The 15110-nt window shown below is 39.0% G+C and overlaps 1 protein-coding gene across 1 annotated transcript in view; it reads right to left on the bottom strand.

The window, feature by feature from the left end:
- TTC21B (tetratricopeptide repeat domain 21B) overlaps window positions 1-15110 on the bottom strand; it is a 97749-nt gene that overhangs the window by 29618 nt on the left and 53021 nt on the right. The window contains exon 22 of the mRNA XM_019971684.2: window positions 14733-14814. Within this exon, the coding sequence (XP_019827243.2) occupies window positions 14733-14814 (82 nt within the window). The remainder of the gene's footprint in view (window positions 1-14732; window positions 14815-15110) is intronic.

Here is a 15110-nt window from a genome sequence, read left to right as displayed (position 1 = left end):
TGCTGGGGCTTCCCTGATAGCTCAGTTGGTAAAGAATCTACCTGCAATGCAAAAGACCTGTTTTGATTCCTGGGTTGGGGAGATCCGCTGAAGAAGGGATAGGCTACCCACTCCAGTATTCTTGGGCTTCCCTTGTGGTCCAGCTGGTAAAGAATCTGCCCACAATGTGGGAGACTTGGGTTCGATCCCTGGGTTGGGAAGATACCCTGGAGAAGGGAAAGGCTACTCACTCCAGTATTCTAGCCTAGAGAATTCCATGGACTATACCAATGGAGTCACTGAATTCCTAGAATTAAAGTGCACACATACAAATAAAAACTTAAAAGCAATTTATCCTGATTCTATTTTGTAAGGAAAGAGAACATGCCATATAATCCAGCTCTTCCGCTTCTGGGTATATACCCCCAAGAACTGAAAGCAGGGACCTAATGAAATATTTGTACACCAGTGTTCACAGCAGCCAAAAGGTGGAAACCACCCAAATATCCATCAGTGGATGCATGGATAAACAAAACATGGTATATATATGTAAAGGCATATTATTTCAACTTAAAAAGGAAGGAAATTCTGATGTGCCACATACAACGTAGATAACCCTTGAAAACGTTGAAGTAAGTGAAATAAGCCAACAAAAAAAGAACAAGTACTGTATGATTCCATTTATAAAAGGTATCTAGAGGAATCAAATTCATAGAGGCAAAAAGTAGATGGTGATTGTCAGGGCCTGCAGGAAATGGGGAGTTAGGGTATAGAATTTCAGTTTGAAATGAAGAAAAAGTTCTCAAGATGGATTATGGTGATGGTTACACAAAAATGTCAATGTACTTAATGCCACTGAACCACACGCTGAAGAATGGCTAACATGGCAAATTTTATGTTATGTATGTTTTAACAAATACAAAAAAAATCATGAAAAAACAGGAACCTCTGTGGGCTTTGCATCTACTCTTTTACATGATGTCAAAACAATCCAGGTTACAATATAACCATTTGTCTTTTTAAAAGTTTTATTGACATGTAGTTGACTTACAATGGTATGTGAATTTCTGCTGTACAGAAAGTGATTCAGTTATACAAATACACACTTTTATTAATATTCTTTTCCATTATGGTTAATCACAGGATACTGAATATACAATTTTGTGCTATACAGTAGGCCCTTGTTGTTTATCCATTCCATTAGCTTACATGTGTTAACCCCAACCTCCCACTACATCCTTCCCTGGACTCTCTTCCCCATGGCAACCACAGCTACGTCCATGAGTCTGTTTTGTAGACAGGTTCATTTGTCATATTTTAGATTTCACATGTAAGTGATATCATATGCTATCTGTCTTTCTCTTTCTGACTTACTTCACCTATTATGATAATCCCTAATCCATGTTGCTGCGAATGGCATGATTTCATTCTGTTTTTCATGGCTGAGTAATATTGCATTGTATATATGTACTACTACTTCTTTATCCATTCCTCTGTTGATGGATATTTAGGTTGTTTCCACGTCTTGGCTATTGTGAATAGTGCTGCTGTGAACATAACGGTGCGTGTTTCTTTTTTAGATCAGAGTTTTGTCTGGATATATACACAGGAGCGGGACTGCTGAATCAAACAGTATTTCTATTTTTAGTTTTCTCAGGAACTTCCATTATTGTTTTCCATAGTGGCTGTACCTACTTACATTCCCACCAACAACAGTGTAGGAGGGTCGCTTTTCTCCATATCTTCTCTGGCATTTGCTACTTGTAGAGTTTTTATTTATTTATTTTTTTGTAGAGTTTTTAATAGCTATTCTGACTGGTGTATGGTGGCATTTCATTGCAGTTTGATTTGCAATTCCCTAATTAGCTATGTTGAGTATCTTTTCATGTGCCTATATATTTCTTTGGAGAAATGTCAAATTAGGTCTTCTGCCCATTTTAAAGTGGTTTTTTTTTTTTAGCTGTTGAGTTGTATGAGCTGTTTGTATAGTTTGGAAACTAAGCCCTTGTCGGCTGCATCATTTGTAAATATTTTCTCCCATTCTTTGAATCTTTACATTTTGTTTATGGTTTCCTTTGCTGTGCAGAAGCTTTCCTCTTTAAAGAACTAGCTACTGGTTTTATTTATATTTTCTATTGGTTTAAATCTCTATTACCTATTTGATCTTTATTATTTCCTTCCTTCTGCTGACTTTAGGTTTTATTAGTTCTTTTTCTAATTCTTTTAAGTGGCAAATTAGGTTATTCAAGATTTTTCTTGTTACTTTGAGCAAAGTCTGCATTGCTATAAACTTCCCTCTAAGAACTGCTTTTGCTGCATCCCATAGATTTTTGTATGGCTGTGTTTTCATTGTCATTTGCCTCAAGGTATTTTGTAATTTCCTCTTTGTTTTACTGTTTATTCATTAGTTTTTTTAGTGGTATGTTCTTTAGTTTCCATGGAATAATTTTTTCTCATTTCTTTTTCTGTCACTGATGTCTAGTTTCATGCCACTGTGGTCAGAAAAGATGCTTAGGATTATTTCTATACTTTTAAAATTCACTGAGGCCCATTTGTGCCCTAGTATGTGGTCAATCCTAGAGAACATTCCAGGTGCATGTAAAGAATGTGTACTCTGGTGTTTTTTTGGGGGGATGGGGGATTTAATGACCTGAAAATATCAATTAAGTCTTAACTGTATTATTGTATCACTTGGGATCTCTGTTGCCTTATTCATTTCCTGTCTAGAAGATCTGTCCATTGATTTAAATGAGGTGTAAAAGTCTCCTATTGTTGTATTCTTGTCGATTTCTCCTTTTATGTCTGTTAGTATTGTTTTAGACATTTGGGTGCTCCTATATTAAGTGTATATATGTTGCTGCTGCTGCTGTTCAGTCGCTAAGTTGTGTGTGACTCTCTGCTACCCCATGGACTGCAGCATGCCAGGCTCTTCTGTCCTCCATGATCTCCCAGTTTGCTCACTCATGTCCATTGAGTTGGTGATACTATTTAACCATCTCATCCTCTGCCAACCCCTTCTCCTTTGCCTTCAATCTTTCCCAGCATCAGGGTCTTTTCCAATGAGTGAGCTCTTCACATCAAGTGGCCAAAGGATTGGAGCTTCAGGATCCGTCCTTCCAATGAATATTCAGGGTTGACTTCCTTTAGGATTGACTGGTTTGATCTCCTTGCTGTCCAAGGGACTCTCAAAGAGTCCTCTCCAGCACCACAGTTCAAAAGGATCAATTCTTTGGTGCTCAGCCTTCTTTATGGTCCACCCCTCACATTCGTACATGACTACCGGCAAAACGATAGCTTTGACTATACGGCCCTTTGTGGGCAAAGTGATGTCTCTTCCTTTTAATACACTGTCTGGGTTTATCATGGCTTTTCTTCCAAGGAGGAAGTGTCTTTTAATTTCATGGCTGCAGTCCCTGTCTTCAGTGATTTTGGAGCCCAAGAAAAGAGAATCTGTCACTGCTTCCACCTTTTCCGCTTCTATTTGTCATAAAGTGATGGGACTGGATGCCATGATCTTATTTTTTTGAATGCCGAGTTTTATGCCATGTTTTTTTCACTCTCCTCTTTCACCCTCATCAAGAAGCTCTTTAGTTCCTCTTCACTTTCTGCCATTAGGGTAGCACCACATGCATATCTGAGGTTGATATTCTCCCAGCATTCCTGACTCCAGCTTGTGATTCATCTAGCCCACCATTTCACATATGTACTGTGCATAGACGTTAAATAAGCAGAGTGACAATGTACAGCCTTGAAATACTCCTTTCCACCAATTTTGAACCAGTTTGTTGTTCCATGTCCAGTTCTGTTGCTTCTTGACCCACAAAGAGGTTTCTCAGGAGGCAGGTAAGGTGCTCTGGTATTCCCCTCTCTTTAAGAATTTTCCACAGTTTGTTGTGATTCACACAGTCAAAGGCTTTAGCATAGTTAATGAGTCAGATGTTTTTCTGGAAATCTTGCTTTCTCCATGATCCTATGAATGTTGGCAATTTGATCTCTGGTTCCTCTGCCTTTTCTAAATCCAGCTTGTACATCCGGAAGTTCTCGGTTCACATACTGCTAAAGCCTAGCTTGAAGGATTTTGAGCAAAATCTTGCTAGCATGTGAAATGAGTGCAATTGCACGATAGTTTGAACATTCTTTGGCATTACCCTTCTTTGGGAATGGAATGAAAACTGACATTTTCCAGTCCTATGACCACTGCTGAATTTTCCAAATTTGCTGATCCATTGAGTGTAGCACTTTAACAGCTTCATCTTTGGGGATTTGAAATAGCTTAGCTGGAATTCCATCACCTCCACTAGCTTTGGTCATAGTAATGCTTCCTAAGGCCCACTTGGCTTCACACTCTAGGATGTCTGGCTCTAGGTGTGAGTGACCATATCATTATGGTTATTTGGTTCATTAAGACCTTCCTTGTATAGTTCTGTGTATTCTTGCCATCTCTTCTTAATTGCTTCTATTTCTGTCAGGTCCTTACTGCTTCTGTCCTTTTTCATTCTCATGCGTGAAATATTCCCTTGATATTTCCAATTTTCTTGAAGAGATCTCTAGTCTTTCCCATTCTATTGTTTTCCACTATTTCTTTGCAATGTTTACTTAAGAAAGCCTTCTTATCTCTCCCTGCTATTCTCTGAACTCTGAATTCAGTTGGATATATCTTTCTCTTTCTTCCTTGCCTTTTGCTTCTCTTCTTTCCTCAGCGATTTGTAAAGCCTCCTCAGACAACCATTTTGCCTTGTTGCACTTCTTTTTCTTTGGGATGGTTTTGGTCACTGCCTCCTCCTCAGTGTTATGAACCTCTGTCCATAGTTCTTCAGGTATTCTGTCTACCAGATCTACTCCCTTGAATCTATTTGTAACTTTCACTGTGTAATCATAAAGAATTTGATTTAGGTCATACCTGCATGGTCTAATGGTGTTCCCTACTGTCTTCAGTTTGAACCTTATTTGAACCAAATTTCACAATAAGGAGCTGATGATCTGAGCCACAGTCAACTCCAGGTCTTATTTTTGCTGACTGTATAGAACTTCTCCATCTTTGGCTACAAAGAATATAATCAATCTGATTTCAGTATTGACCATGTGGTGATGTCCACATGTAGAGGCATATATTGGTTTGCTGGAAAATGGCATTTGCTATGACCAGTGTGTTCTCTTGACAAAACTGTTAGCCTTTGCCCTGCTCCATTTTGTATTCCAAGCCCAAACTTGCCAGTTGTCCAGTTATCTCTTGACTTTCTACTTTTGCATTCCAATCCATTATGCATATATGTAGACAAGTGTAAAATCTTGTATTGATTCTTTTGTCATTATATAGTGTCCTCCCCTAACTTTCTTTATGGCGTAGGAACTCTGCTCAATATTCCCTAATAACCTAAATGGGAAAATAATTTGAAAAAAGAGTAAATACACGTATAACTGAATCAGTGAATTTCTCCTTTTAAAGTCTGTTTTGTCTGATATGAGCAAAACTACCCCCAATTTCTTCTCATTTCCAGGAAATATGTTTTCTATCCCTTCACTTTCAATCTTTGTGTGTCCTTTGACCTAAGTGGGTCTCTTGCAGGCAGCGTATTTGTAGACTCTTGGGGTTTTTTTCTTCTTCCTTAATCCAATTTGCTACTCTGTCTCTTTTGATTGGAGCATTTAGTCCATTGACATTTAAGGTAATTATTGATGGATAACTAACTACTGCCATTTTAACTACTTTCCCATTGATTTTATATTTCTGCTTTATCCCTTTTTCTGTTTGTTTTCTTTTGTGGCTTGATGATTTTCTCTTGTATTATACTTATGTTCTCTTCTTCCTGGTTTCTGTGAATCTACTGTTATGTTTTTGATTTGTGGTTATCCTGTTTTTCAAGTATGTTAATCACATCCTATATCTACTTGCCTTAGACTGGTAGTCATATAGGCTCAAACACATTTGAAGATATGAAAAAAAAAAAAGATCTACTTTTTCTTACTCTCCTCATACATATTTTATAATTTTGATGTCCTCTTTTACATCTTTTACTGTTCATTGCGGTTATCATTAGTTTCACTGAAAAAAAAATTTTTTTTAAGCCATGTCCTGGCTTATTAGGATGATTTGCTTTCTAATTGTGATTTTCTCTTTCCTATATATTCTTCTTTCTTATTCAGAGAAGAATTTTTGATATTTCCTCTAGGATTTAGTAATGCTGTTTCTTTTAGTTTCTGCTGTCTAAGAAATTCTTTTTTATAGACGAAAATAAAGCTATTCTTTTTTAAAAAATGTTTATTTTATACTGGAGTATAGTTAGGTATACAGTGAAGTGACTGAGTTATACATATGCATGTATTCATTCTTTTTCAAATTCTTCTCCTGGTTAGGCCATTAGAGAATATTGAGCAGAGTTCCCTGTACTACACTGTAGGTCCTTCTCAGTTATCTATTTTAAGTATAGCAGTATATGTATATATCAATCCTAAACTCCCAACTTATCCCTTCTCCTTGACCTTTCCCCTTTGGTAACCATAAGTTTGATTTCTGTGAGTCTGTTCCTTTTGTAAAGAAGTTCATTTGTATTTTTTAGATTCAGCACATAAGTGATATATGATATTTGTCTTTGACTTACTTCACTTAGTATGATAGTCTCCAGGCCCATCCATGTTCCCGCAAATGGCAGTACTTTTTCAAGTATTATTTCATTCTTTTTAATGGCTGTGTCATATTGCATTGTACATATGTACTACATCTTCTTTATCCATTCATCTATCAATGAAGATTTAGGTTGTTTCCATGTTTTCCCTGTTGTAGACAGTGTTACAATGAACATTGGGTGACTTTGTCTGGATATATGCCCAGGAGTGGGATTATTGGCTCACATATGTGGTAGCTCTATTTTTAGCTTTTAAGAACCCTCCATACTGTTCTCCATGGTGGCTGTACCAAGGCACAGTGCCATCAGCAGGGCAGTAGGGTTTCCTTTCTTCCCCATTCTCCCCAGTGTTTACTGTTTGTAGACTTTTTGATGATGCCCATTATGAGTGGTGTGAGGTAATATCTTACTGTAATTTTGGTTTGCATTTCTCTAATAATTAGCAGTACTGAGCATCTTTTCATGAGTCTCTTGGTCATCTGTGTGTCTTCTTTGTAGAAATGTCAACCTAGGTCTTCTGCCTATTTTTTGATTGGGTGATTTTTTTGATAGTGCGCTACATGAGGTGTTTATAGATTTTGGAGATTAATCTCATCAGCCTCATCATTTGCAAATATTTTCTCCCATTCTGTGGGTTATCTTTTTGTTATGGTTTCCTTTGCTGTGCAAAAAGCTTTAGAGTTTATGTAGAGTTTACCCATTTTTATTTGTTTTTATTTCCATGACTCTAGGAGATGGATCCAAAAAGATACTGCTGCAATTTATGTCAAAAATTTATGTTTTTCTCTAAGACTTTTATAGTATCAGGTAGTCTTACATTTAGGTCTTTAATACATTTTAAGTTTATTTTTCAGCCAGTCTATACATTCTGGCTGGAGCATTTAATATATTCACGTTTAAGGTAATTATCAATATGTATATTCTTGGTGCCATTTTGTTAACTGCTTTGAATTTGTTTTTGTAGGTGTTTTTCCTTCCCTCCCCTTTTCTCTTGTGATCTGATGACTAACTTCAGTGTTTGGATTTCTTTTTCTGTATCTATTAGAGATTTTCAATTTGCAGTTACCATGAGGCTCTGATATAACAGTCTGTATATAAACAAGATTGCTTTTAAGTTGCTGATTTTTTCATTTCAAGTGCATTTTCAATATCCTGCATTTGTACTCTCCTCACAACTACTGGTTTTGATATCATATTAGTGTGTGAATGATTTCCTACCTCTGTGCTTCTTGTAGGACCTGGGTGTCTGTTTCTTTCTTTAGGTTTTGCTAAGTTTTTAGCCATAATTTCTTTACATGTGGTGTTGAGCTCTTTTTCTCTTTCATCCCCTTCTGGAACCCCTATTATGCATAGATGGGCATAGTAAATTATCCAAAGGTCTCGTATATTGCTTTCATTTTTTTTTCATTGACCTTCTGTCCTGATTGGGTGTTTTTCATTATTCTATCTTCCAGGTTACATATTCATTCTTCTGCATTATTTATTCTGTTATTCATTGTCATTAGTTCAGTTTTTGTCTTGGTAAATGAGTTTTCTAATTTTCCTTGGTTCTTTTTCTTTCTTTTTACATTTTTCTAGTTCCTTTCTACAGTACTCTGCATTTCTGTTGACAGCCTTTCTTAATTCCTTCAGTATTTTCATTATCTTCTTTTTGAGATAGGTATCTATTAACTGAAGAGGTCTGTTTCATTACCTGTTCTTTCAGGGGAGTTCTTTTAGTCTTTTAACTGGGAGTGGTTTCTCTGCTTCATTTTACTTCTATTTCTCTTACTCTGAGTTTAGGAGAAATAGTTATGTACTGTGGTCTTGGAGGCCTATTTGTATGTGGGAGCATCCCTATGTAGCTCATGTGGGATGAACATTTTTGGTGTGAGGGCTGTTTATTGTATGGATGTTTGTTGCCTCTTTCCTTAGTGTGGGCTAGTCATTATCCCCTTGAAGAGGGTATCCAGATGCAGTTGCTGGTGCCCAGTCATGGGGTTCTCAGCAGTGGTGGCGGCTCATACATGCCCCTAGAACATGCAATGGGAAGAGAGGCAGCTTATGACTGCACAGGGAGTCCAGAAGGACAGAATCATTGGCTGGAGACCTGTCCTGAAGCAGACGAGGGCAGTGGTGGTAGCTCACAGCCACCTCTGAAGCCCTAGGGGCAGTGGTGGCTTACAACTGCTCCTGGAGCTCATGCAGGCTGCATCTTGACATCTGAGAGCTCACAAAGGAGAAAAGGCTGTAATGGCGAGTTCCATCCCTTCCCTTGCACACCACCCACAGAGTGATGCCCAGCCTCTGAAGCAGACCAGGCTGCTTCTGCCTACATCCTCAGGTGCAGACTCTAGCATCTTGAGGTTTCTGCATAGCCCACCCCACTTTACTCCCTGGATCTGATCTCTGAAGCCTGAGCTTCTCTACCAAGCCCCCACCCACATTGGTGGACATGTGTTTCAGGGGGTGAGTGCAGAGTGGTGGCACTGACTGTGCAGGTCTCTCTCCATTCTAGCAGAGGCAAAAACAGTTGCTGCATTCTCCAAGGCTCCAAAGCTCCCCCTCTTTTCCAGCTGATCTCCCCGTGAGGGGACTTTCCAGGGTGCAAGAACCTTTCCTCTTTCACAGCTCCCTCCCAGGAAGGTAGGTTCCAATTCCTTTCTTACTTTTTTGCTTTTCTTTTTTCTTTTGTTCTACCAGGTTATGTGGAGATTTTCTTGTCCTTTCAGAGGTCTGAGGTCTTCTGCCAGCATTCAGTAGATATTCTATGACAGTCATTCCACATGTAGATATATTTTTGATGTATTTGCGGAGGAGGTAAACCTCATGTCCTAATACTCTGCCGTCTTGACCACACCCTCCACCCACATTTGCCTTTCTTAACCCATAATGTTTGGTTTCAAAATTTTATTGCCTCTGCCTTTGGTATCATCAAAAAGAGGATATGATATGAATACAATTTCATAAAGAAGATTCGGATATTTGTATTGTCCTTAGACTATGAAACTCAGCTTCCCTGGTGACTTAGATGGTAAAGCATCTGCCTGCAATGCAGGAGACCCGGGTTTGATTGCTGGGTCAGGAAAATCCCCTGGAGAAGGAAATGGCAACCCACTCCAGGACTCTTGCTTGGAAAATACTATGGATGGAGGAACCTGGTAGGCTACAGTCCATGGAGTCACAAAGAGTTGGACACGACTGAGCAATTTCACTTTCTATCTTTCTTTGACTGCAAATTCAAGCAAATTACTCAAATTCTCTGAGTCTGGGATCACTCACTTTCTTAAAATAGGATTATAATATTGACCTTGAGAGTGCCATGGAAATCAAGTAAAATAAAAGCATTAAAGAGCTTAAAACTACAAACATCAATAGTAATATATATATAATGCCAAATATTGTAATAAAAACTAGGACTACCCTATAAAAAAACCATAGAATCTAAAAGCTATATTGGATTAAACAAGAAGTAAATTTAGGTTGAAATTTCTGGCCCCCAATTTTTTGTATGACTTTGCTAATGTGTGTGATGTATGATATTGCTGATATAATCTAAAGTCAACCTTAGGAGGCCAGTTTCTTGAATAATTATCACCTTAAAATATTATTGAAGTGCATTTATTATTAGTTGAAGTTATAATTACCACTGATAGGTTAGATTGCATTAACTTGTCTTTTGGTTAACCATAAAATTTGACAGAGGACAAATTTGTACACTTAAGAAATCTGTCAAAAGATGGAATGTATTATATTCTGAAAAGTTAGTTCAAGTAATGATGAATAGTGAGGACTTACTAAAAAAAAAAAAACACACACAGTGTGATGTAATGAGGAATGAAGTGCTATGGAATTTCATTGCGTTTCTTAATATTGCCTGGGGGAGGAAGAAAAGGTTTCACATTGGACAGACCTTCCAGCAGCCTGAAGGGCAGGAGGGGGATCTTGTTATTCAAAGGGCAGACAGCATATGCAAAGACAGGACTGATAATGGAATGGAGAGTGCTGTATATTGAATTAGAGGAAGTGGGATATGAAATACAGATGGAAAGGTAACCCTGGCATATATTATTATCAAAATAATGCTCTATTTTAGACTCTTAGACTTTTTTAAAGCAGAAGAATAGTTTTAGAATGAATATGATAGTCCTGTAATAGCCTGGAAGAGCAAGAGGCTAGAGACTGGAAGATTAGCTGGGAAACTGCATTAGCCCATGTGAGAGGTACGTGTGAAGTCACTTCAGTCGTGTCCAACTCTTTGAGACTCCATGGACTGTAGCCCACCAGGCACCTCTGTCCATGGAATTTCTCAGGCAAGAATACTGGACTGGGTTGCCATTTATACTCCAGGGGATCTTCTCAACCCAGGGATTGAACTTGTCTCCTGCTTGGCAAGTGGATTCTTTACCACTAGCTCCAGGTTAATAAAGTCCTTAATTAGAGCAGGGGGCTAGGAGAAGACAGGATGTGATAGTTCACCGTTAAGCAGAAAGAACTAATGGGACTTGCTAACCAATTAGTGTGAGGGAGGGGGAAAGCTCAGGATGATCTGGAAGTTTTGAGAGAGAAAAGGTTTGTAATCTGTTAAGAGTGCAATAATTAGATCTGTAAGAATTTTCTACTAGCTAGGTTAAATCAGATTAGTACATTTCTGAAGTAAGCTCAAACACAACATTAAAGTATAAGATGTTCTGCTGAGAATAACACACAGGAAGTATTGTGCAGGTTTGAGAATAATTCTGAAAAAGCTGACTAGTAGATAAGTTTATAAAGTCCTACTAGGAATAAAGCATAGAATGCAAGATTAAAAGCATAAAATATCACATGGACAATAAAAGTTTACTTAAAATTTTGTATTTTTAAACAACTTGGTATTTCACAGTCATTCATTGATCCACTTAACCAGTAAACATTTACTTTGCATCATCTATGTACCTAGAAATATATCCGATGCTGGTGGCTGTATATTGTTTAGTAATTCTGGAGTAACAGGTCCTTAGACTGAATTTATAATAATCCACTTTTTAAGTAGGCAGTCCAGAGCACCACTATTATCTATTTGAAAAAAGTGCTGGTGCCAAGAAACCTGGGAGATATGAAATTCCTGTGACAGAGAAGGGCTCCTTCAGATCTTACATAGTGGCAATGTTGCCACCAAAGACTTACAAAAATATTCACAAGGGAAGAGACCTGTTTTTTTGTTTTTGTTTTTTTTTAAATCAGGTTGGATAACTGGCTCAGAGGGAAATGTTGTAATATGGAAAAAGTTTGGGACAGAATGAAAGTATGCGTATTACCTTAAACAGTAGTTCAGAGAAGGAAAGACAAAACAGAGTCTAGAAGCCAAGACAAAAGCCATGGCAGGAAAAAAAAAAAAAAAACAACTTAGGCCTGAAGAGAGTAAGGTTTGGGCAAATGAGGTGAAAGGGTGGCCGATATGGTGGACTTAAGAGTGGGCAGAAGAGGTACGAAGTTAGAGTGATTAGGAGCACTCTTTGAAATACCATTTGAATAGAAGCTGGAGCAGACAGTGGGAGAAACGACACGGCCTGAGGAAGTCAAACAAGATTTTTCCCTTTCAATCTTGGCCCTAACAAGGAATATTTTATTTGTAAGCAGAAAGTATTGTTCTATAAATCCAAACTTTTAGTAACTAAAAGCATTAGTAAGTACAACATGCAGAGTTTATCTGTGCCTGAGGCACAGCCACTTCTATAGCCCTGAGCTCTAACCTTCCATGGCATCATCCTGAGACAAGGGGTTGGAAGAACTGAATGACAGCTCAAGGATTTCTCTGAGTTCACATATTCTTTTATCAAGTTCTTTTACACATAAGGAATGTACATTCCCTGATCCCACCTTCCGTTTCCCCTCACCCTCTTCTTTGATTTATTCATTCATTTCATTTCATTCAAAGTTTATACTCAGCCAGATACTGTTCTAAATCTTCATAGCAATGAAGGCACAATTCCTGGCCACTTGATGCTTGTAAATAACAGATCACAGTTTTGGTTTTGTTCTACAAATGCAACACAAAACAAAAAACCAAGAACAGGGTAAGAGGATGGAGAATGATGAGGGGTCAGTGGTGTAGGATGGCTGGGGAAGGGTAGGCTCAGGAAGAGGCAGCATGGGAGCAAAGTCCTGAGTGGGAGGAAGCAGAGCATATTCTGTGAAGAGGGAACAGCAAGTGACAAGTCTCAAGGTCATAACCTGCTGGGGCTGTTGCTTACGACGTATCTCCTATCCTTTTCTTCACTACCAGAGTTCTGATTTTAATCTTGTGACACTGTGTTCAGCTACAAGATGACATTTCCCACTCTTTTGCAGTCACAGAGGTGCTTACTAGAAATGTTTTCTTTTTCTTTTTTTAAAAAAGATGATTCACTGGGAGGTAAGCCCTTTGGCTCACCTCCACGTTCCCCATCCAGAAACATCAATGCCCAGAGGTGTGGTGGTCATCTTGGATGAAAAAGTTAGAATGAAAGTTTGGCTAATGATAGCAGAAGAAAAAGGACTCAGACTTCCTGACGATGCTAGGGAATGTATGAATCACTGCTGGAACAATCTACTTTTAAATTTTTTTTATTGATACATAAGAGTAAAATAAAAGCCATAATTATTTAGGTCACTAGGAGTCTAGTGGGGGGATGAGGATACCTCTGCTACTTTGAGCTGAAAGCATTTCTAAACTGTTTGGAGCCAAGGAGTAGAAACAGAAATGAATTACAAGAACGCTGCAGTCTATGTGAGAGATGCTGAGCCAGGGTGGCAGCAGCAGAGGTGGTAACGTGATGGGATTCTAGATTATTCTGAAAGTAGAGCTAACAGGGACTCGCTCACACACTGGATGTGGTGTATGAGGAAAAGAAGAGACAAAGCTAACTAGAAGGCTGGGGACCAGAGCAAATGCATAATGGATAATACCCTTTACTAAAAGAAAAAGAGAAGGAGCAGGTCTGGAGGGAAGGAAAAGACCTGGTGTTCTACTTTGGACAGGTTAAGCTGAAGAGCCTCCCAGGCACCCAAGTGGGAGTGCAAACAGGCAGTGGTGTAGACGAGTCAAGACTGCACACCGGACATGAAGGACACTGGGTCTGGATGAAGTCATAAGAGTGTGGTGAAGGTATTAAAGACGGGGAAAAAGTTTGAGATCAGATGTCTAAAACATTCTGAAAATTAAAAGTCATAAAGAGAAGATAGATCTAACAAAGGAGAGTGAAATAGAATGATCAGCTGGGAGAAGAAAAACCAGGTAAGCCCAGCATCCCAGAAGTGAAGAAAGTCTTTGATGAAGGAGCGGGGATAAGCTGTGCTAAATACACTGTCAGACCTGGGGAAGCAGAGAACGAGAACTAGACCTGGATCTGGAAACATGGAGGTCACTGGCCGCCCGGCTGACACGGCCTCCCTGGAGTGCAGGAGACAGTGAAGAGCACACGGACAGAAACACCTGAGAGGAAACCGGGGAAATGGAGCAGGAAGTGGACGGGTAGAGTAAATGGAGAGGTGGGAGCTGGTTGTTATGTATTTACTGATGCCTTCAAGGTGGGGAGATGTCACAGCCTATTTATGTGCCAACTGCAAAGAAAATGATGGTGCAGGAGACACGGATGCCAGAAGGCAAACCCTTCGGAAGCAAGGGGAGCGCCCAGTGCCCACAGGGAGCCGTGCTGCAGGTGGGGTGGCAGGCCTGAAGGGGGAAAGGGCTGGGGGCAGGCTGACTTGAGGACAGGAAGCAGGAGACTTTCTCTTCCAGGTATTCATGTCCTCTCAGTGAGCCAGGAGGGAAGGTTCCTAGCTGAGGATGAGGAAAGGGGAAAGGTTATCAGAGGTTTGAAGCGAGAGGAAGAAGAGTAAAACAGAGATGCAGTGAGTGAATTCATCAGAGATGCAGTGAGTGAATTCATCAGAGATGCAGTAGGGTTGCCTGGTAGCATCTGAGGGCACATCTGGGGTTGGTGGTCTTAAAATGAGACCAGTGACTTTAATGACCAGTCATTTTCCTTATAATCATCTGAGCTGCTCAACGGCAGGTGTGGAATAAACAGTGTTGGATTTGACCATGGTTGCGGTTTTTCCAAGAAGTGTAACAGCCAAAAAGAGAAAGGGCATTAACTGCATTTGAAGATAAAATCAGCAGATATTTACCTGGTTTTCGTTCTAAAAGCTGTTGTAAATGAAACACAGCTTGTTCGTAGTCCTGTTTTCTGAACATGAGATCTGCCATCATCTATAAAGGTAAAAGTTGGTTATAAAAATACAGCCATGTGATTTTACAAAGCATGTTATTCCTATCAAGGTTGACTGCTATGAAGACACATAGGAGAAACACGAGGGCAAAGTTTTATAAAATGGAGCCATTTAAATTCAAGTACACCTTAAGCAGATTAGCACCGAGATTCGTCAAGGATGTGAAACAGATCTCTCTGTTCACAAAAACTATTTTTAGCAGAAAATATGTTTTAAGCAGTTATTTTTAAAACAGAAATTTGAAGGAAACTGCACTCTATGTGTTATCATAGAGAA

The sequence above is a fragment of the Bos indicus genome, chromosome 2, assembly GCF_029378745.1.
Source record: "Bos indicus isolate NIAB-ARS_2022 breed Sahiwal x Tharparkar chromosome 2, NIAB-ARS_B.indTharparkar_mat_pri_1.0, whole genome shotgun sequence".
NCBI classification, from domain to species: domain Eukaryota; kingdom Metazoa; phylum Chordata; class Mammalia; order Artiodactyla; family Bovidae; genus Bos; species Bos indicus.
This window is presented reverse-complemented; position numbering and strand designations above follow the sequence as displayed.